The 23783-nt window shown below is 49.2% G+C and overlaps 1 protein-coding gene across 1 annotated transcript in view; it reads left to right on the top strand.

Annotated features, from left to right (window-relative positions):
- The window catches only part of CACNA1H (calcium voltage-gated channel subunit alpha1 H), a 343498-nt gene that overhangs the window by 183992 nt on the left and 135723 nt on the right, over positions 1–23783 (top strand). The window contains exons 3-6 of the mRNA XM_056866218.1: positions 6524–6638; positions 9063–9196; positions 13359–13456; positions 19140–19299. Of these exons, the coding sequence (XP_056722196.1) occupies positions 6524–6638; positions 9063–9196; positions 13359–13456; positions 19140–19299 (507 nt within the window). The remainder of the gene's footprint in view (positions 1–6523; positions 6639–9062; positions 9197–13358; positions 13457–19139; positions 19300–23783) is intronic.

Genomic DNA, 23783 nt, shown 5'->3' with positions numbered 1-23783 from the left:
GCTCCTCAGTTATTGAGTGTGGGGAATTGGGGTCGGGGGTGGGTGAATGCCCACCCAAAGCAGGTAAATGAGAGGCCTAGCTGATGCATTGTCAGGGTGAAAACCCAGACCTTTAGGGCATATTCTGCGGTTCAGGGTTCCCAAGGGCAGTTGCGGGAACTGGAGGCAGGAAGCCGAAATCCGCCAAGTAGACGACACTGTCTGTTGACCAAAGACAAAAAGCCGGCCTCCTTATATTTGTACCAAGCTGACTCAATCTAGATGCTTCAGCCTGCCTCCCAGTTTGAGTTACATGGCCCTTCTTCATTTCTGCAGAGGAGGAGGAGGAAGAAGAGTTGGTTTTTCTCTACCACCTAAAGAAGAACCAAACCGGCTTACAATTCAAATCATATCAAATCAAACCTTTATTGGCATAAATCGTTTAAATACTATATTCAATTATTAAAATCCAATCTTTGAACAGTAAGATACCACTAACCTACTTAAAACCTCTGAGTCTTAAAGTGCTATATATTCAGTGATTAAAATACAATCTTTGAACGATAGGATATCGATAAACTGGTTAAAACCTCTAGCTCTTAAAGTGCTATGTGATCAGTTTGATAGAGCTTGACTCTGCGGAGGAGCCGGGCGCAGCGCTCCTAGAGAGGTTTCTGAGAATCTTGCTACCATCAATGTTGTGTGCGCATTACTGTTTTTAATAGGTAGCACACTAGGGCCACATCTGTTTGGGAGCTTACAGTTCCCTTCCCCTCCCCACAACAGACACCCTGTGAGGTAGGTGGGGCTGAGAGAGCTCTAAGAGATCTGTGACTGGCCCAAGGTCATCCAGCTGGCTTCATGTATAGGAGCAGGGAAACAAATCCAGTTCACCAGATTAGCCTCCACCCCTCATGTGGAGGAGCGGGGAATCAAACCCGGTTCTCCAGATCAGAGCCCACCGCTCCAAACCACCTCTCTTAACCCCTACACCACGCTGGCTCTCTTGAGAGTTGCATTTGTTTGGGAAGGCCCCGGTTCAGTTGCCACCTCTGGAATTGTCTGCCTGCCTCGGTCCCTTGAGGGCACCTGCAGCACTTATCACAGGGTAGCCCTGGGTGTCACTGGCTGGTTTCTGCCTACCGATGGGTCACGCTGACTGGTTTGAAACGAAATCCTGAGCTAAGCAAAGATGGCCGGGGAAATCCAAAATGAACCGGGTCATTGGATCCTATTCAAATGGCGATAGGGTTGCCAGGTCCCTCTTCGCCATTGGCGGGAGATTTTTGGGACGGAGCCTGATGAGGACGGGGTTTGGGGAGGGGAAGGACTTCAGTGCCATATAGTCCAATTGCCAAAGCGGCCATTTTTCTCCAGGTGATCTGATCCCTATCGGATGGAGTTCAGTTGAATTAGCAGGAGATCTCCTGCTACTATCTGGCACTTGGCAACTCTAAATGGCGAGTAGGTCTAGGCATACTCTACTTCACAGTAATAATTATGTTAAATGCTTTCTGTGCTGGGAAGCAGCAATTGATGCGACAGATTTATAGCAAGGTTTAGAGGGCTGCCAAAGCCCACAACCTTAAACTGCAAATAACATATTTATCTAGATTGCAAAGCACAAATCTTAGCAACATTTTCTCCATTGCTGTCAAAAATCTCTTTTTTTAAAAAAATAGCTTGGCTATGGGAGAACAGTATCAAGTGAAGCATTAGATGCCGAGGACAGTATCTTCTATTCTTCCTATGGTGTGTGTGTGGGGGGGGGGGAATGTTGATCAGCTGGGATTTTGAAGTCTTTTCCCTCTGAGTACGCTGTGGTCTGAACCTTATAACCTATGTGAGTCATGGGCTAAGTCTAGCAGACACATTTATTGGGAATGATCCTTGCAGATAACCTGAGAATCATCTAGAAAAGAGATCTGCAAAGCAGAGAATAAACCAGGGATGTCCAACTCAATTGTTACGAGAGCCGGTTATGACACAAATGTCTCTTGACTGGGCTGAGCCATGCCTTGCCAGCTAAGATTGAGAGTGGGGGGGGGGGGTTTACAGGCTTGCAGGCTGGATAAGAGCTCTCAAGGGGTTGGATCCAACCCCCAGGCCATGTGTTTGACACCTAGGCTTGCCAGGTTCCTCTTCGCCGCTGGTGGGAGGTTTTTGGGGTGGAGCCTGAGGAGGGTGGGGTTTGGGGAGGGGAGGGACTTCAATGCCATAGAGTCCAATTGCCAAAGAGGCAATTTTCTCCAGGGGAACTGATCTCTATCAGCTGGAGATCAGTTGTAATAGCAAGAGATCTCCAGCTAGTACCTGGAGATTGGCAACCCTTTCTCCAGGTGAACTGAACTGTGTTGGCTGGAGATCAGTTGTAAAAGCACAAGATCTCCTGCTAGTGCCTGGAGGTTGGCCTGGAAAAGATAAAGGCTCAGCGCTGTATGGATAATGGGAAAGATCCAGACAGCACTCACAAATTGTAATACAAAAGTAAGCTTTATCAAAGTGTGAAATAGTGCAAAAGGTGCAAAATATATAGACAAGGATGACGAAGATACACATACAAAATAAATAATGGAAGTCCAATATGATATCAAGTTCAAATGTCCAAAGACACAAAGTAGGTAAATATCCTGAAAACAGGTAAGTCAATATTTATAATCCAGTATGGACTTCTGTTGTACTTATAGACAGCTGAAGGAGCAGATGTCCCAGGCGAGAGCCACAAAGGGAAGGTGACCGGACGTGTTGTCTAGATTCAAATCACGTTTTGCACATGGCTTCATCAGCAACATGTATCAAAAGGATGCACAGCAAAATTTCATTAAAGTCTCTAACAGGACCAGAGCAAATGATAGGTCTCAAGCTAGACTGGTGCACCAGTCTATAAGTACAACAGAAGTCCATATTGGATTATAAATATTGACTTACCTGTTTTCAGGATATTTACCTACTTTGTGTCTTTGGACATTTGAACTTGATATCATATTGGACTTCCATTATTTATTTTGTATGTGTATCTTCGTCATCCTTGTCTATATATTTTGCACCTTTTGCACTATTTCACACTTTGATAAAGCTTACTTTTGTATTACAATTTGTGAGTGCTGTCTGGATCTTTCCCAGTACCTGGAGGTTGGCAACCCTATTGACACTGCTGGAATAGACCTGCCTTCCTGAATGGCTACATTTGCGGGACTTCGTATAGTTAAGCCGTCATACTTCCTGTTTGTTGAGCCTCCCTTTTCTCTTACATTTTACGATTCTCACAGAGATAGAACTTTTTCATTATAGCTCCGTTAGGGAAAGGACTAGAGACTTTTTCACGAAGTGAAAGCTGGGAATTCAGAGAACTAGTACCTGGAGGTTGGCAACCCTACAGAAGACGGTGATAGACAAGAATGGAGGAATAGCCTTGGGGAAGGATGGAGAGGGACCCAGAAGCGCTACCCGGAAGGGACAAGGGTTGCTCTAGCAATTGCCAGAAACCTTCTGGTTACTGTACCACTTTATGGTGGTAATGTTGCCTCCATGTTCGGAGGCAGTATGTTTACTAACTGCTGGGGATAGGGTTGCCAACCCTCCAGATACTAATATGACCCAACGCACCAAAAATGCTGAATAACAATGGTTCATTCAACAAAACAGTACAAAAGCTCACAAATATTACTATAGTCAATTATATGTTATATAAGGAATCGGTTCCACACAATTCAACTGTGACACAAAAGCAAATCAACAAAGGTCCATTTACTTCATTACAACCGCCAGCAAAGGCAGGTACGTATCAATCCATACTGTAAATCATTCCAGATGTTCCAATAAAGCATACTTTACAGACGTGATGAACACCGATGGTGGTCTTGAATAGCTCCTAAATGCAACTGGAGATTGTTAAACCGGACAAAGAAGATCACAAGGACGCGCTTCCCGGATTTTTAGACACGTTTCGTGAATATTTCTTCAGCTTGTTAATCTTCCATCGGTAGTCCTTATCGTCTTAAATAGCTTTCCAACAGCTTCGCATTCTAACCGACCTCGGCGGGTTCATACGATGGTGTAGCTGGAGATCTCCTGCTATTGCAACCGATCTCCAGCTGATAGAGATCAGTTCACCAGGAGAAAATGGCCGCTTTGCCAATTGGACTCTATGGCATCGAAGTCCCTCCCCTCCCCAAAACCCGCCCTCCTCAGGCTCTGCCCCAAAAACCTCCCGCTGGTGGCGAAGAGGGTCCTGGCAACCCTAGCTGGGGAAAATGGGGGGCCCAATCTAGCTGGGCTGTTCTTACATTTTCTATATGTTGGTGGGGGGTCTTGGGGACATCGCATGGAGACAGCCAATCAGCATCGCGCATGACCATTTGTGGCTACGGACATGGAAAACCTGATTTATTTTTTTAAGCTCAAATTGTAGAGGGAAACGTCTGTTTGGATAGACTGCAGCGGAAGGGGTTTCCCCGAAGGGCTTATGATGCACATGATGTTGTGTTTGAGAAGCCAGCCTTCCAGAAGCATGGGCAGGCTCATGCTTCCCGGTTTACATTTCCCAAGCAGCTGGACTCGAAACATCTTGTGCTTATTGAAACCATCTCGTCTTGCTGTATTCCCACCTCCACCCCCCCTGCCCCGGTTGTCGCGACCAAAAATGTCATTTAATTCATCGCGTCCCGCTTAAAAAAATGTTCCTTATTTAGCACTCTCGGCAGATTTAATGCAGCCTGCCCCGCGGGAATTCCACTTCGAGTCATTTTTTCTAATTTTCTTCCCTGCTGTTTCTAGCACTTAGCAATGTAGATTAGATTTTGACTTCTCTCTCTGCCCCCGCCCCCCGGTTTCCGTTATTTGAATAATGGAAAAGTGGATCATTCACAAAAACTGCTAACTTGGCTTCACTCCCTCTTTCCCCAGCCTCTGTCTTGAAGTTAACAGTTTCAAGGGGGGGGGGCATATAGGGTCTTTGACTTTTGGGCTGCCTCAACAGAAGTATAGTGTCCAGATCACGCAAAGCGATGTTATCGCTTTACTCTGCTCTGGTTAGACCTCACCTAGAGTACTGTGTTCAGTTCTGGGCACCGCAATTTAAGAAAGAAGCTGGAAAGTGTCTAGAGGAGGGCAACAAAGATGGTGAGGGGTCTGGAGACCAAGTCCTATGAGGAAAGGTTGAAGGAGCTGGGTATGTTTAGCCTTCAGAGGAGAAGACTGAGAAGGGATATGATAACCATGTTCAAGTACTTGAAGGGCTGTCATATAGAGGAGGGTGCCGAGTTGTTTTCTGTTGCCCCAGGTTGGACCAAAACCAACGGGTTGAAATTAAATCCAAAGAGTTTCCGTCTAGACATTTTCTAGCAGTTTGAGCAGTTCCTCAGTGGAACGGGCTTTCTCAGGAGGTGGTAAGTTCTCCTTCCCTGGAGGTTTTTATGCAGAGGCTAGATGGCCATCTGTCAGCAATGCTGATTCTATGACCTTAGGCAGTTCATGAGAGGGAGGGCACCTTGGCCATCTTCTGAGCATGGAGTAGGGGTCACTGGGGGTGTGGGGGGGAATGAGTTGTGAATTTCCTGCATTGTGCAGGGGGTTGGACTAGATGACCCTGGTGGTCCCTTCCAACTCTATGATTCTATAACTCCATGTGACGCCTTCCTCTGACTCCTCCCTGGGGGTGTGTGGAGCAGACTGTGGCTTGCCCCACAGGGCTGCTGTTTCCAGCCTAGTGGCTCCCTGTTGGGCCAGCCTCCCGCTTTAGTCCATGAATAGGGTTGCCAGCTCTGGGCTGGGAAAGACCTGGAGATTTTGGAGGTGGAGTCTGAGGAGGGCAGGGTTTGGAGAGAGGAGGGACTTCAATAGGGCATCATGTCACTGAGTCCACCTTCCAAAGCGGCCCTTTTCTCCAGGTGAAACGATCTCCGTTGCCTGGAGATTGGTTGCAATTGCGGGAGATCTCCAGCCGCCACCTGGAGGTTGGCAGCCCTGTCCACAGCTGCTCCGGGCCACCAGAGTCCAGCTGGGGTGTCCAGCAGCGTCCTCGATTCTGCTGGCACTCGGAGGCCGCTCTGGAAGACATGAAGCTCAGGGGACGTGCGTCGGCTGCTCGCAGCAAGAAACTTGCAAAACAGTGCGAATTTCTGCTTTGTTATAAAAATTTAAGCTTTTGCCTTAGTTGCATTTCCGTTTGCATTTTTAGCCTTGATATGAAGCAGTGGGGGGGGGTTGTAATCCATATCTTAGCAGGAGTTCCCTCAAGCCGGGATGGCTTGTTTGACGGGTTTTTGGATCCCGACATATCTTTTGTGCAGAGTAGCTTTTATAAGCTGCCTTATACTGAATCGGACCCCTGGTCCATCAAAGTCAGTATTGCCTACTCAGACCGGCAGCGGCTCTCCAGGGTCTCAGGCAGAGGTCTTTCCCATCGCCTACTTGCCTAGTCCCTTTAAACTGGAGATGCCGGGGACTGAACCTGGGACCTTCTGCATGCCAAACAGAGGCTCTACCACTGAGCCCCGGCCCTTCCCTCGAGTTGCAATTACCTTCCTTAACTCTTGGTCCCCACCTGGTTCGAGCACGTCAGCATGCTGGTCATCCTTCTGAACTGCGTCACCCTCGGGATGTTCCAGCCGTGTCAGGACAGCAACACCTGTACATCGGAGAGGTGCGCCATCTTGGAGGTAAGAGAGCTTGCGCTTTGCTTTTGGTTCTGCTTCTTTTTTAAAAAAAACCCAAGAGTTTTATCGTCTGTTTCTTATTTGGTGAAGGGAGGGGTACCCAACATGGTGTTCCCAGGTGCCGTGGTGCTCCCCAACACCTCTCTTAACACCCACCAGGTGTTTTTAGAAAGTAAGTGGGACCAGGGGAGGCAGTTAATGAGCAGGGCTTCTGAATGTCCACTGGTGATCCAGTTGGCAGTGTACCCACCCCATGTGTCCTCCGGTCCTACTGAATCAGACCCTCGGTCTGTTCCCGAAGCTGCCTTCTACAGAGTCAGGCCCTCGGTCTGTTTCTGGAAGCTGCCTTCTATGGAGTCATGCCCTAAGGCTATCTCTGGAAGCTGCTTTCTACGGAGTCAGACCCTAAGTCTATCTCTGGAAGCTGCTTTCTACGGAGTCAGACCCTAAGTCTGTCTCTGGAAGCTGCTTTCTACGGAGTCAGACCCTAAGTCTGTCTCTGGGAGCTGCTTTCTACGGAGTCAGACCCTAAGTCTGTCTCTGGAAGCTGCTTTCTACGGAGTCAGACCCTAAGTCTGTCTCTGGGAGCTGCTTTCTACGGAGTCAGACCCTAAGTCTGTCTCTGGAAGCTGCTTTCTACGGAGTCAGACCCTAAGTCTGTCTCTGGGAGCTGCTTTCTACGGAGTCAGACCCTAAGTCTGTCTCTGGAAGCTGCTTTCTACGGAGTCAGACCCTAAGTCTGTCTCTGGAAGCTGCTTTCTACGGAGTCAGACCCTAAGTCTGTCTCTGGGAGCTGCTTTCTACGGAGTCAGACCCTAAGTCTGTCTCTGGAAGCTGCTTTCTACGGAGTCAGACCCTAAGTCTATCTCTGGAAGCTGCCTTCTACAGAGTCAGACCCTAGGTCTGTTGCTGGAAGCTGCCTTCTACAGAGTCAGACCCTACGTTTGTTACTGGAAGCTGCCTTCTACAGAGTCAGACCCTACATCTGTTGCTGGAAGCTGCCTCCTACAGAGTCAGACCCTTGGTCCATCAAGGTCAGTATTGTCCGCTCCGACTGGCAGCTGCTCTCCAGGGTCTCAGGTAGAGGTCTTCCACATCACTTATACCAACTGATCCTTTTAGCTGGAGATGCCAGGAATTGAAGCCGGGTCCTTCTGTGTACAAAGCAGAGGCTCCACGGCCCTTTCCCAAGTTCCTTCTTGTCTCTTGTGACTGGCAGCGGCGCTCCAGGGTCTGGGGCCAAGATCTTTCAGATCACCCATTATCGGACCCCTTTAACTGGAGCTGCGGCGGATTGAACCCGGGACCTTCTGCATGCCAAGCGGATGCTCTACCGCTGAGCCACGGCCCCTCCCGGTCAACAAGAATCACAGCAGGCAACCATAGCCTAGGGGGATGTGTCTTGCGATTCTGTTGGCAAAGGAGGAGGAAAATGGTACCCCAAGAACAGCAGTAGATGATCTCGCCGTGTTTGCAAGTGCGTTGAATCACCTGAAATACAAGTTGCTTCCCTCCCCGCTATTGCACTCATGTAAACAAGCCTAAAAACAAGGTGAGTGGTTTCAGCTCACCCTAATGTTGTTCTCTCGAAATTACATAAATTGTCGCTCTGTTCTGAGTTCCCCTTGATGGTAAAAACGTACCGATTGTATTCGTTTAACTTAAGATAATGGGATTGTTTTCCTCGATGGTTATTTTTCTCCCGCAGCGATGTCTGTTCTCACAATATTGGTAACTGTATCCAGGGTTTCTTTATTCATCTTTTCCCCCAAAATAAAAGAAAAAGGCTTATTTTATTTCTCCAGCCCCTGGGTCGGGTCTAGCAGATCCATTCCGTGTAGGGGGGTGCTTTCATCCGGGCCAAGCCCGGACAGTTGGCGCATGCCCTCATGATGGAAAACAGTAAATAGCCTTTTGCCCAACTCGATTGTGACCATCTGCCCTCTTCCAAGAAAGCGTCTCCATCCTAGGTATTGGAGAAAATATCTGCCATTAGCGAGAACGATCTGTTGGATCGCATTTGCAACGTTGTCCAATTATGAATTTACGCAGGATAGCATTCCAGCATTGGCGGGGGTCTCCTCTCCCCTGAGGAGGTGTCTGTGGTACTCCAGTCTACCCGGATCAGATGAGGCGAGGCCTCGTTTGTCCTCGGGACATGAGATGTCCCTTTCTTGAGTGACGAGGGCGGCTGAAGGGTTAGACCAGGGGGTTCCAAACTCATTTATTACGAGGGCTGAATATGCCGTATATGTCACTTGGGTGGGCCGGGCCATGCCTCGCAGCCCAGATCGAGAGTGGGGGTGGCTGCCTTGGCCGGCTCGCGAGTCGGATAAGAGCTCTCAAGGGGCCGGATCCAGCCTGCGCGGGCCTTAGGTTTGACACCCCGGTGTTAGACGCCACCAACTAACGGCTTTCGTCACTCAGGCATTCGACCATTTCATCTTCGCCTTCTTCGCCGTGGAGATGGTCATCAAGATGATTGCGCTGGGGATCTTTGGGCAGAAGTGCTACCTGGGGGACACTTGGAACCGCCTGGACTTCTTTATCGTAATTGCTGGGTCAGTAAACTTAAGTTCTCATCCATCGATTGTGTGTGCTTAAAGAGATTGCAATTTATATAGCTATGTACTGGTTGCTTTACAAGCTCACCGGCCATCCCCGTTCCGTTCAATAATTCCTTCCGGGAGCAGGAAAATGATGATCCCGGTAAAATCCTCGTAAAGTCCACTCATTGCTGGATATTGCACAAGCATTGTGCCATAGCAGCCATTTGCGCCTGGTTTGGCTCTATCTGCACGGGCTAACCTGGCTGTACGTTATTGCCGTTGGCCACAATTGTGAGATTTCGTGCTATTGCACAACGGTGCAATAGCCAGCCATGTGCGAATGCAGTGTAGAAGTCCGTAAACAATTTTGCTTGCAAAGAAAAGCCACCTCTGAAAGACAAAATGGGGTGCTGCAAGTGAGCCCCCTTGAGAGCTATGGACTTCTGACCCCTTACTTGGTAGGCAGCTAGGGTGCCACTCAGAGAAAAGGGATCACCTCCTCCATGACCCAGCTGATAGCCTTTTAGGAGTTGTTCTGGCCAAGTCTCTGGTTTGCACAGTCCAGGCCTTTGATAATGGAGCTATTTTGGAACTCGGGCTAAGGGTGGGACCCGTTTAATACTGCCAAAGTCCCCTGGGTGAGTGCATTAAACAAACGGCTGTGCATTATCAAGTTACGGCTGCGGTAACCAGGGCAACTTTGATGCAAACAACGATCCAAAACGTGAGCCGGCAATTAGAGCGGGACGGGGATCTGTTTCCTTTTGCCCGGCACCTCCGGAGAGTAGCTCGCTAAGTGCCCACATGAGAATCTTCTACGTCTGATAACTTCCTTTCCCGTTGATAAGCCAACAGGGTACAAGCGTGTTACGCACATGTGCCGACACACAAAGAGAACAAGGGATCTACCCCAAGTCCAGTCTGGTATTACAATATTTTGTCTTTATGTGAAATGTGGTTAATCGTATTCCAGAATCCCAGAAGTAAGACCAGATTTTAAAAGGTTCTGCTACACCAGAGAGCCAGTGTGGTGTAGTGGTTAAGAGCGGTGGTTTGGAGTAGTGGACTGTGATCTGGAGAACCGGGTTTGATTCCCCACTACGACACATGAGCGACAGAGGCTAATCTGGTGGACTGGATTTGTTTCCCCACCCCTACACACGAAGCCAGCTGGGTGACCTTGGGCTAGTCACAGTACTCTCTTAACTCTTTCAGCCCCACCTACCTCCCAGGGTGTCTGTCGGGGGGAGGGGAAGGGAAAGTGATTGTAAGCTGGTTTGATTCTTCTTTAAGTGGTAGAGAAAGTCGGCATATAAAAACCAACTCTTCTTCTTCTTCTTCTTCTTCTGTCTTGCTCCTCAAAATGTTTCTGTGAACCCTCAGATGCATCTGTCAATGGCTACTAACCCTGATGGCACAAAATGGAACCTCCATGTTTAGATGCAGTGTACCACTGCAGGGGATTCCTGTGACTTGATTATTGCCTTTCCAGGGGGAGATGGTTACCACTTTAGGAACCGGTACACTGGGCAAGATGCAACACCGTTCCCTGATCATGACCTCTTCTGGACCTCTGTCTAGTTCCTTGCCTTCTTTTTTTTTTAAGTGTATTCTGCTTCTCCCCCTTCTGCTTTATCCTCACAACAACCCTGAGAGGTAGGCTAGGTCACCCAGCGAGCTTGTGTGGCAGAGTGGGGATTCGAACGCCGTTGTCCTGAGCTTGGGCCGTCCGAGGGCCCTGGCCCCACCTTCCCTGGGCCCTCCTCTCTGCCCCTGTCCCTCTGTGATGTCACAGAAGTTTACCCAATTGCCGCCAGAGGCATCGCCACTGCCTTGAGATACAGACTTCTGAGCCCCTGAGGCCATTTATTCATGGAAGGTTTTGCATTGGATTTGCTACTCTATAGATGCACATTTCCCCCATCTGAATTCTCAAAACTCTGCAGGGGAGCTTATTGTTGAGTTTTGAGAATATGGATGGGGGGAAAGTGCATCTAAAGAGTGGCAAATGCAATGCAAAACCTTCCATGAATAAATGGAAAAACCTCCCAGTCAGGATATGTATGCTTCCCAAAAGCTTTGCGGTTACTTCCTGGTTTGCATCCATTTAAAATGCAAATAACAGTATGCATTTGTGGTAGAAGCTACTACCAGAAAACTTGGCCAGCCAGCCCTTAAGGATTCTGCAATAACTGTTCCTTGACTCTAGACAGTGGGTTTGCATTATTCCTGGAAAGCTGTCTCAGCAAACGCACCTGGCGCTTGGCTGCAGGCCATTCGCCCCAACCGGCAGGTAGAAATCGGCGTTTGCGGTTTGATTTTCCTGGCTGTGCAGACCCCACGGATCAGCTCCGACTTGACGTTCTGCAGGGCCAAGTTGGATGCTTTCAAAAACGGTTAAGAATACCAAAAATTGAACTCTGGATTGATAAAGCATATGAATTCCTAACAATGGCGCATCTAACAGAACTTTTACAACCAGATACCCAAAATTTAAATAAAGACAAATTTCTACAAATTTATTCAAACCATAAAACAACAATAAACTTCTTTTTTTTCTTTTCTCTTTTTTTTTTATTTAGACGTTATGCAAATAAAGGAGACAAAGTATGACATGTTAAAAAACGTTGACTATTTGAATCCTGTTAAGGGGGTAAAAACATGTATTTTCCTTTTGTTAATAATCTCCCTTATCCTTTTTCCTTTCCTGTATCCCCATTTAATATCAGAAATCAATAAAAAATATTTATTAAAAAAAAACGGTTAAAAGCTGAGCAGAGATAGGGCAGGATTCATCGTGGTGTCGTGGTTAAGAGCGGTGGTTTGAAGCGGTGGACTCTGATCTGGAGAACCGGGTTCGATTCCCCGCTCCTCCACATGAGCGGCGGACTCTAAGCTGGTGAAACGGGTTCGATTCCCCGCTCCTCCACATAAAGCCTGCTGGGAGACCTTGGGCTAGTCACAGCTCTCCGAACTCTCTCAGCCCCACCTACCTCACAGGTTGTCTGTTGTGGGGAGGGGAAGGGAAGGCGATTGTAAGCCGGTTTGATTCTTCCTTAAGTGGTGGAGAACGTTAGTTGCCCCAGGTCGTTAGTACTTGGATGGGAGAGTACTTGGATGGGAGACCACCAAGGAAGTCCAGGGTTGCTATGCAGAGGAAGGCAATGGCAGACCACCTCTGTCCCTCTCTTGCCCGACTGGGTTGCCGTAAGTCAGCTATGACTTGACAGTACTTTACACACATGCAACCATGAGAGGTTTTTGGAATGCATTGTGCACCTAAATCTGGGGAAATTGAAAGTTTGGCTCAGCGTGTGTGTGTGTCGAGTGCCGTCAAGTCACAGCTGACTTACGATGACCCCATAGGGTTTTCAAGGCAAGAGACATTTGTTCGAAGGTGGTTTGCCATTGCCTGCCTCTGTGTGGGCTGAGAGTTCTGGCTCACGGTCACATGAACACATAAAGCTGCTTTATACTGAATCAGACCCTTGGTGCATCAAAGTCAGTATTGACTCCTCCAACCGGCAGCGGCTCTCCAGGGTCTCAGGCAGGGGTCTTTCACATCACCTACTTGCCCAGTCCATTTAACTGGAGATGCTGGAGATTGAACCTGGGACTTTGTGCATGCCGAGCAGATGCTCTGCCACTGAGCCATGGCCCTTCCCAGCAAGCTTCATATGGAGGAGTGAGGAATTGAACTCGGTTCTCCAGATTAGAGTCCACCGCTCTTAACAACTACACCCCGTAGCAAACGTTAATTCAATAATATGTTTTTTAAAATATATATATTGATCTTTGAAAAGACTTCTTTGTACATCAGCTGCCATCTTAACCTGCACATTTTCCCACTCCTAAAAGATCAGACAGCGCCTTAGAGACCAACAAGATTGTGGGGTTATAAGTTCTCTAGAGTCTCTCCAGGATCAGAGGAGCATGCCTATTATGTTAGGTGCTGTGGAACCGAGGCAGGATAAATGCTGCTGCCGTCGTCTTGTTCGGGGGCTTCCTAGAGGCACCTGGTTGGCCACGGTGTGAACAGACTGCTGGACTTGATGGGCCTTAGTCTGATCCTTCATGGCCTTTCTTATGTTCTTAGAGCCAAAGCTCCCTTGGTCAGATCAGAGTTAGTCTGGAGTCTTTGTTCTCACCTTTGGCTTTCTCTCTCTTTCCTCAGCATGATGGAATATTCTTTGGACGGCCACAACGTCAGCTTATCCGCCATCCGTACCGTCCGGGTACTCAGGCCTTTACGAGCCATTAACAGGGTGCCAAGTAAGTCCCCTCCCCCCCCTTTTCGTCCCCCCCATTGCTTTGGGTCCGGGGTGGGCCTTTCTGTCGGGGTGTTTTGGTGTCCGCGGTTACTTGCAGCCCAGATGCAGGCAGATTGGGATGAACTTGGCCACTCGTTCCGGGGAATTCGGGTAGGCGTTGGGGTCCGGCATCTGGCAGCTGATCCCTGTTGGGCTACCCACTCATTTCATGGCTATCCTTCTTGCATTGCTTCCATGAGGGCGTGTGTTCCAGTTTCCGATCCGTTTGTGTCTGACTGCGTGTTGCTTCTCTTTTATCGCTGTTCCAATGAGTCCACAAGCACCCCAGGTCTGAACTGCACTCTCCATCGTGGTGTAGTGGTTAAGAGCGGTGGTTTGGAGTGGTGGACTCTGATCTGGAGAACCGTGTTGGTTTCCCCACTCCTCCACATGGAGCCAGCTGGGTAACCTTGGGCAAGTCACAGCTTTCTTAGAGCTCTCTCAGCCCCCCCTACCTCACAGGGTGTCTGTTGTGGGGAGGGGAAGGGAAGGTGATTGTAAGCCGGTTTGAGTCTCCCTTAAGTGATACAGAAAGTTGGCATATAAGAACCAACTCCTCCTCCTCTTCCTCTTCCTCTTCCTCTTCCTCTTCCTCCTCCTCTTCTTCTTCTTTTTCTTCTTCTTCTTCTTCTTCTTCTTCTTCTTCTTCTTCTTCTTCTTCTTCTTTATCGTGGTTCAAACAAGACCATAAGCACCCCAGGTCTGTGCTTCACTCTCCAGCGTGGTGTAGTAGTTAAGAGCGGTGGATTCTAATCTGGTGAACCAGATTGGTTTCCCCACTCCTCCACATGAGACCAGCTGGGTGACCTTGAGCTATTCACAATTCTCTTGGAGCGCTCTCAGCCCCACCTACCTCACCGGGTGTCTGTTGTGGGGAGGGGAAGAGAAGGTGATTGTAAGTTGGTTTGATTCTCCCTTAAGTGGTAGAGAAAGCCGGCGTATAAAACCCAATTTTTCTTCTCCTTCACTGAGAGCAAAAACCAGCCACTGCCTAGCCATGACTTCCCCCTGGGATACCGTTGTTCCTAGACCGTTGCCAGCTAGCTTCTGATTTACTAACAACGTCCTACCGAGCGTCAGCTCCAAAGCAGAGCCAAGCCGGGCCGGCCTGCTCTGCAGGGGGTTCAAGTGGGCCTTAAGCCCCCCCCCCGCACGAGTGGATCCAGCTGTTTTTCTCCTCTATCCAATATGAAAGATAAGCCGACAGGTCGAATTCGTTTCCCGGCAGCCCCTGCTCTGTGCCGAGTGATCCTTGGCCGATATGCTAATTATCTCGGCTCTTTTATTGCTTTTCGGAAGAAAGCCTCTTTTGCTGAGAGCCGGGATCATTGTAGAGAAATCACCAGGTATCCACCAGAAATGGCTTTGCTGGTTCTCCCGCTTTTTAGAAAAAGCCCTTTAATTCCCTGGTCCTGCCCATCTGAAATATCTCAGAGATACAACAGCCAAAGTAGAGGTGTACAACAGGTGTACAACAGGTGTACAACAGCCAAAGCAGAGCTATCAGACCCCAAATTCTATCTAGTCCCTCATCCTATTTCCCACAATGGCCAACCAGATGCCGCCAAAGAAGAAGAAGAGTTGGTTTTTATATGCCGACTTCCTCTACCACTTAAGGGAGAATCAAACCGGCTTAGAATCACCTTCCCCTCCCCACTACCCTGTGAGGTAGGTGGGGCTGAGAGAGTGTGACTAGCCCAAGGTCACCCAGCTGGCTTCGTGGGGAGGAGTGGGGAAACCAACCCGGTTCTCCAGCTCAGAGTCCACTGCTCCAAGCCACTGCTCTTACCCACTACACCACGCTGGCTCTCAGGAGGGACACAGAGGCCAAAACCTACCTCCACCGTTGGCTCCCTCGGACAGGTAGCAGGCAGAGGTATACTGCCTCTGAACATGGAGGTTTTATTGAACCAACCCAGCTAATGATCACTGAGGGGGCCCGTTCATGGATGCTTTTTAAAGCAATTTAAAGCAATTTTTAAAAATTGCTTTTTAAAGCCGGCTTGGTCAGGGGCGTCGCCTCTCCTGGTGGCAGCGAGTTCCGCAGGTGGTGTGAATGACCCTATTTTCTTTGCCCCAGATCGTCTGTTCATCTGCTGTGAATCAGTAGGAGGGGCTGTGGCTGAGTGGTAGAGCCTCTGCTTGGCATGCAGTAGGTCCCAGGTTCAATCCCCGGCATCTCCAGTTTAAGGGACTGGGCAAGTAGACGATGTGAAAGACCCTGGAGATCCGCTGCCGGTCTGAGTAAGACAATACTGACTTTGATGGATCTTGATGGTCTGAATTAGTATAAGGCAGCTTCATGTGTTCATCGAGGTGACCCTGAATTTGTCCTGTCCTCGATATCCAATAAGATCACAGATTACTATGAAGGAGAGGGGCTGCAGCGGCCCTGGGCATTTGCTGGGGGCTAGGCCTAGGTAGTAAAGGGTACAACTGTGTGAGCTGGAGCAAACAATTTCCCCACTTTGTCCTCCCCCCATGATCTTGGGTCTGTAACCTGCCCCTTGAGATGTGCCATTCTTCTTGGCTTCCCTGCATGTGGAAAGCTAACCCTGCAAGGAGACATCTTTTAGCACAACCCCTAACTACCACAGAATCATAGAGTTGGAGGCTCATCTAGCCCCCCTGCACAATGCAGGAAATTCACAACTACCTCCCCCCTCCTACCCCCAGTGACCCCTACTCCAGGCCCAGAAGATGGGGTGGGGGAAAACCATTGCCAGTTGGCAGAGCCCCCTTTTTCCATGGCACTGAGAAACCACAAGAAACTCTGCCAAGGGAAAGCACCCCAATCCCTCCCCGGGCTCCCCACTGCCTCCGTGGTGTAGTGGAGGGTCAACGTGGTGTAGTGGCTAACAATGGTGGTTTGGAGTGGTGGACTCTGATCGGGAGAACTGGGTTTGATTCCCCACTCCTCCACATGAGCGGTGGACGCTAATCTGGAGAACCAGGTTGGTTTCCCCCACTTCTCCACATGAAGCCAGCTGGGTGACCTGGGGCTAGTCGCAGCTCTCTTAGAGCACTCTCAGTCCCACCTATCTCACAGGGCTTCTGATGTGGGGAGGGGAAGGGAAGGTGATTGTAAGCCGGTTTGATTCTCCCTTAAGTGGTAGAGGAAGTCGGCATATAAAAACCAACTCCTCCTCTTCTTCCTCTTCCTCTTCTTCCTCTGTCACTGCAGCCAATTCCGATATCTCTCTGATGCGGACTGCAATCAGTTTTCCCGAGAGATTTCTTGTGAAGAAGGAAAGAAACAACACTGTCTTTATAGTGTTGTCTGTGTTGGACATTTGTTCTGCAAAACAGCTGTGTAGAGAACCCCTCCATTCGGGGTGTCTGGCAGGGGCTTCTTTAGGGGATGATGTAGCGTTCCCCCAGGCTTGCTTATTCTTACCCGTGCCTTGTTTCATGATTTTAAAAAATATATATTTTATTTTTTATAACTATAAACAAAATGGGTGGGGGGGAGTTTGATTCAGGGATGCGGTGCAGGAGCTTAAGTTTGCACACCGAGTCATAGAATCATATCATAGAATCATAGATGTACAGAGGGAAAAATAATCTGGGGTGTAGAAATTCCAAGTGGTGATTTACTTAGGAGATGCCGTTGTGTGAGCTTCCTGGTCATCTCAAAGTTTTTAAAAAAGTTTATTTTATCTAAAACCAATAGCCGGCTTAGAACTGCTGTTTTTTAACAGCTGTAATTAGCATTGCCTTTGACGCGGGGCTTAGTTCCACCATTGGGAATGGCAAATCTATCCAGTTGCAAACCGCAGCTCAGAGCAACAGGGGGAATGTCGACTGTGAGGGTATAATGAATTTCGGATAACATCAGCCATTCAGGTAATCCCTTCTGATCCCCCAGTTCACAGGCAAAGCTGAAACATTCACTTACTCTCTCGCTGCTGCTTCTGTTGTAAATTACATCATAACCTCACTCGGCCTTCCGCGGGAGGGGTGGGCTTGTCACCGAACAAGCCTGTACCTTTGACCATGGCAAGTGATGGCCTTGGCCGAGGCAAGCAATGGCCTTGACCAAGGCAAGTGGCGGCATTGACCGAGGCAAGTGGTGACCTTGACCAGGGCAAGTGACGGCCTTGACCGAGGCAAGTGGCGGCCTTGACCGAGGCAAGTGGTGGCCTTGACCAGGGCAAGTGATGGCCTTGACCGAGGCAAGTGGTGGCCTTGACCAGGGCAAGTGGCGGCATTGACCAAGGCAAGTGGTGGCCTTGACCAGGGCAAGTGACGGCCTTGACCGAGGCAAGTGGTGGCCTTGACCAGGGCAAGTGGCAGCATTGACCAAGGCAAGTGGTGGCCTTGACCAGGGCAAGTGATGGCCTTGACCGAGGCAAGTGGTGGCCTTGACCAGGGCAAGTGACGGCCTTGACTGAGGCAAGTGGTGGCCTTGACCAGGGCAAGTGACGGCCTTGACCGAGGCAAGTGATGGCCTTGACTGAGGCAAGTGGTGGCCTTGACCAGGGCAAGCTGTCAGCTCTGGGCCCACTAGGCAAATCCTAATAACCAACCTCTAGACAGGAACTCCATAGAAAGTTGGTTTATTTAGAAAATACACAGCGAGTTTCAGAAAATGACTTGCAAACAGCGAGGACACTAATGAGGGAGGGTTTGGGGTGCAAATGATATAAAGGTGAAAACAGACTTTCGGGGTTGTCTAGGCAACATAAGATAATGGTTCCCAGTTCCCAGAGAATATCGAAGTCTAAACAAAGTGAAACTGAATAACGGAACAACCTTGAAAAGCCATCTGGCCTGTCCGCCGTTTCCCCTGTTGGCGGGTACCAGGCCGTGCCTGACACAAGCAATGGCCTTGGCCAAGGCAAGTTATGTCCTTGACCGAGGAAAGTGGTGGCCTTGACCGAGGCGAGTAATGTCCTTGACCAAGGCAAGTGATCGCCTTGACCGAGGCAAGCGACGGCACCTACCCAAAGGGGCTGGGATAAACCTCCTGCTGAGAAAGTCTGCTGCTCACTGAGCCAAGTGGCAGTTGTCCCAGAGACAGCCAAAAGCTCACTCTATAATTACATTAAATGCTGCAGGGCCGTCAGCCGACAAGACCTGGCCGTGTGTCGGCCACTTGTGCAGGGCGAGGCTAGCTTCATAAAGTGTCCTGGCTTGGGAGTAACCAATGATGTTTGCTTGTTTGGTTCATGGTTAGCCACCCTCTGGACGGGACCAGACAGGGTGTTAAAATGGTCCAGTCGCGAACTGAACCCAATGACACCTGGCCAGGTGTAGGGTTTTCCATTTTCTCCTCCCACGCTGCTGGCGGCCGAGGCCAAGTTTAGGAAAGAGGCTACTAAAGGGGGGGACATGATAGAGGTTTCGAGGGACCCTCACTGGTCTGATCCAGCAGGTCTCCTCTGAGGTTTTCACCAGGTGAAGGCCTCGGCCTCCATGCCCTGTTGTTGGCTCTCCGGAGGAACTGGTTGGCCCCAGTGCGAGGTGGGATGCTGGACTGGGTGGACCCTCACTGGTCTGATCCAGCAGGGCTCTTCTGATGTTCTTACGTTCTCCACATTAAGCCCCAAATGTGTTCACGACGATGGCATCTCAGCCATCCCTGTAGGTTCTCTGTCTGGCAGCTGCCTGACGCCTCTCTCCATCTCTTCTTCTCTCCCCAGGTATGCGCATACTGGTCACCCTGCTGCTAGATACTCTGCCTATGTTAGGCAACGTTCTTCTCTTATGCTTCTTTGTCTTTTTCATCTTTGGGATCGTCGGGGTGCAGCTCTGGGCCGGGCTGCTGAGGAACAGATGCTTCCTAGACACCCATTTTCAAATGTAAGTTCTCCTGCCTCCCCATCTCTTGATTGATTTTGTCCTTCACCACCCAACTATCCACATCAGTCCTGGCCTTAGAACCAGAATCCGCACCAGTACCTTGGGCATGGAGTATCTTCTGGGCATGGAGTAAGGGTCGCTGGGGGTTTGGGAGGGGGGAGGTGGTTGTGAATTTCCTGCATAGTGCAGGGGGTTGGACTAGATGACCCTGGTGGTCCCTTCCGACTCTATGATTCTACCTTGAAATGGTACGAAGCTCTCCAGCACCTTCTACATAGCTTTTTTTATGAGGAACGGAATTTCTTTTGATGAAATCCCTCTTTTTTTTTTCTCGCAGCAAATCTTCTTATTCTCTTTTTCTATTTCAAAAGAGGAATTTCTCTTTGATTTCTTCTTGCGGTTTACTATTGCCACCACATGGTGGCGCTCTATGTACCCTTTTATAAATCCAGCCCTGGCAGTTTTGGGGTCTTTTTTATGTGACACACCACAAGGTGGTGCTCTTGCCGGAGGAAGGGAAGGTCTGGGAAGACCTTGCCTGTCTCTGAGCATCTGCAGAGTAAAATTCTCAAAATTACAGCATTTGCGGTGCATGCTGAAGTTCCCAAGATCAATCCCTGGTCTCTCTCATTGGGGAGAAAAAAAGGACCAGGTACTAGGTGAATGAAAGGCCTGATAACCCAGAGAGCCACTGCCGGTTCGGACCGTGATCCGCCACCTCTCCGACTCAGCAGAAGGCAGAGTCATTTGGGGAAGTCGCAGAGAGTCTGGCTTGCATGCAGAAAGTGCAAGGATCAAGCCCCAGTGTTTGTACTTAGAAGGAACAGATGGTGGGAAAGATCTCTACCAGAAACCCAAGGAAGACACCTTGATAGACTGGGGTATAAGGCAGTTCCATCCCTTTAACGCTAGGGACCATGGTTCAGTGGTAGAGCCTCTGCTTGGCATGCAGAAGATCTCCAGTTAGAAGGACCAGACGGTAGGTGATGTGAAAGACCTCTGCCTGAGACCCTGGAACGAATTTGAGTAGACAGTACTGACCTAGATGGACCAAGGGTCTGATCAACCTTGATAGACTGGGGTATAAGACAGTTCCATCCCATTAACGTTAGGGGCCTTGGCTCAGTGGTAGAACCTCTGCTTGGCATGCAGAAGGTCCCAGGTTCAATCCCTGGCATCTCCAGTTAAAAGGATCAGGTTGGAGGCAATGGCGAAGATATCAGGACCTTGGACAAGGGCTGCAGGTCAGAGTAGACAAGGCTGACTTTGATGCACTTAATAGAAGGCAGCTTTGTTTAAGGAGAATCCGTGGCTCAGTGGTAGATCCTCTGCTCTTCGTGTGGAAGGTCTCAGGTTCAATCCCCGGCATCTCCAGTAAGAAGGACCAGGTAGTAGGTGATGTGAAAGACCTCTCTGGCTGAGTCCCTGGGGAGCTGCTGCCAGTCAGAGCAGACAAGATTGACCTTGATGGATGGATGGTCTGATTCAGTAGAAGGCAGCTTTGTGTGTTCTCCAGCTCAGTGGTAGAGCATCTGCTTTGCATAGAATCATAAACTCATAGAGTTGCAAGGGACCACTGGGGTCATCTAGTCTAACCCCCTGCACAATGCAGGAAATTCACCACTACCTCCCCCCCTACACCCCCAGTGACCCCTGTTCCATGCCCAGAAGATGGCAACAAAAACCCTCCAGGATCCCTGGCCAATCCGGCCTGGAGGAAAATTGCTTCTGACCCCAAAGTGGTGATCGGCATTCTCCTGGGCATGTCAGGAAGGGCCACGAGAGCCAACCACTGACGCAGCCCTCCCTGCCCTCCCTCTCACGATCTCCCTTGTATTTTTGCATTTTTTTTGCACTGGTTGCCTTTTTGTTGGTCTATTAATTTTTATTTCTTGGCGAGTGGGCGTCGGACCAATTCTCTAATGTGTATTTTGGCCCGTGGACTCTGGCACGGTATGCGGAGGAGATTAAGAGCAACCGGCCTGATGCAGATCAGCTTGCCAAATTCGATGGGGTGGCCAAACCGTTCCTTGCCAATGGTTGTTCAGAACCAACGAATTGGGCCCAAGCCTTTCCTTGGCTATAAATCTAGTTCTTGCCTGTTGCCAAGGCAAACCTGTTAGGTCAAATAAAACAGTAGATCGGAATCTGCTCTGAAAGTGACTACAGTTCATCTTTCAAGAGGTCTCAACAAATAACAATGGGGAATAAAACAGAGCTGGAAATAATAAACACAGCAACCTATATTGGAAAGGAAGCATGTATTTATTAATTTATGTTATTTTTAGACTGCCTTTCTCACTAGGAGAGAGGTTATCACAGTGAGTCAATCCAAGCAGCAGGATGGGTCATCCAATAAAAATGAAATAGGGTTTGAGTTGTAGACCCAACCATAAATTTAGAAAACAGGACTGAAGCAAAGTAAATTGTTAACACGACACATTAAATGATGCAAAATTACATAGTAGGATCCACTTTACCGGCAAACTATACTCAGTAGTAGGGACCAGTGTGTCCCTAACAATTGATCCAAGTAACAGTGTGAATCGTTGAGTAAAGTGTGACCCTGTTATCTGTGTAGAAAAGCCCTTTTGGATAATTCAGTTTTGCATGATATTTTGCATGGTCAGGCCGCGCCTGGAGTCCTGTGTGCAGTTCTGGAGGCCTCAATTCAAAAAGGATGCGGACAGAATCGAGCAGGTGCAGAGGAGAGCGATGAGGATGACCAGGGGCCTGGAGACCAAGCCCTACAAGGAAAGGCTGAGGGACTTGGGAATGTTTAGTCTGGAGAAGTGGAGGTTGTGTGTACAGGGATATGCTTTGTTCCACTGCGTATCAGCGACAGGGTATTCCGAATGCACCAAAGGTCGAGCATAAGAACATAAGAGCGTGTTCTAGTATTATGGGAGAGGGAGAAAAGCTTCTCCCTGTCCACTCTCTCCACACCATGCATAAATTTATAGACCTCTCTCATGTCTCCCCTTAACCGCCTTCTTTCCAAGCTAAACAGCTTGAAGAGTTTCAACTGTCCCTCATAGGGCAGTCGCTCCAGACCCCTGATCATTTTGGTTGCTCTTTTCTGCACCTTCTCAAGCTCTGCAATATCCTTTTTTTAGCATATGAACCATTTGCATTTCTCTTATAGGAGAGAAAGCCGTAGGGCTCTGGGTCCGTGGTGAGGGTTGCCAACCTCCAGCTGATCTTCCAAGTACAGAGATCAGTTCCCCTGGAGAAAATGGGTGCATTAGAGGATGGGTTCAAGGGCGTTACATCCCACTCAGGTCTCTCCCCAACCCCTCCCTTCCCAGGCTCTACCCCCAAATCTCCAGGAATATCTCAACCTGGAATTGGCACCCCTACCCGAGGCACCATCGACGCATTCCTAAAGGGTTACTGATGCAGAAAAGGAATTGACATTTGGAATCTCTGCTTCAATAAGCAGCAATTTTCCTAAGAAGACAAAAGGGCGGAGTTCGTATTTATGCAGGGATCAGTGTTTTTCTCCTGACCCGGAGGACCCTCATCAGATCTCGAAAGCTCAGCAGGGCCAGGTGTGCTAAGAAGAAGAAGAAGAAGAAGAAGAAGAAGAAGAAGAAGAAGAAGAAGAAGAAGAAGAAGAAGAAGAAGAAGAAGAAGAAGAAGAAGAAGAGAGGAGGAGGAGGAAGAGGAAGAGGAGGAGGAGGAGTTGGAGTTGGTTTTTATATGTCGACTTTCTCTGCCACTTAAGGAAGAATCAAACTGGCTTACAATCACCTTCCCTTCCCACAACAGACACCCTGCGAGGTAGGTGAGGCTGAGAGAGCTGTGACTAGCCCAAGATCACCCGGCTAGCTTCATGTGTAGGAGCGGGGAAACCAGTCCAGTTCTCCCGATGAGTGTCTGCCACTCATCTGGAGGAGTGGGAACTCAAGCCCGGTTCTCCAGCCAGCTTCCCCATCTCAACAGCCACATAACAAATCAAGGCAAAGACTGTCTTGAGCCTACTGAACAGTTTATAAGTTCGGGGGGTCAGCATGCTCAGGTAGAGGGTTTCTGCATTGCTGCTTCGGGGCCGCTTGATCTTTTCAATGTTCATGTGGAGGAGTGGGGAAACCAACCCGGTTCTCCAGATCAGAGTCCTCTGCTCCAAACCACCGCTCTTAACCAACCCACCACCATGCTGGCTTGAAAGCTAAGCAGGGCCAGCGGTGGTTAATACTTGGATGGGAGACCACCAAGGAAGTCCAGGGGCGCCTACGCTGAGGCAGGCAATGGCAAACCGCCACTCTTGCCTTGAAAACAGCGGCGGTTTGATGTTACTTTCTACCACCAGCCCCCAAAGCGATGCCCCCAAATCTGCCCACCCCCCAAATCTTCAGGAATTTCGCAAGACAAGAGTTGGCAGCTTTATCCCTGCCTCATATCTGTTTTCTGAGAATGAGGCCTGAAAGTCCAGATCCCCCCCCTCTTTTTGCAGCACAGCGGCAAGTCTAGTAGAGATAAAG

The sequence above is a fragment of the Euleptes europaea genome, chromosome 21 (assembly GCF_029931775.1).
Source record: "Euleptes europaea isolate rEulEur1 chromosome 21, rEulEur1.hap1, whole genome shotgun sequence".
Taxonomy (NCBI): Eukaryota; Metazoa; Chordata; class Lepidosauria; order Squamata; family Sphaerodactylidae; genus Euleptes; species Euleptes europaea.
Note: the sequence above shows the minus strand (reverse complement) of the source record. Positions and strands in the feature narration are given on the sequence as shown.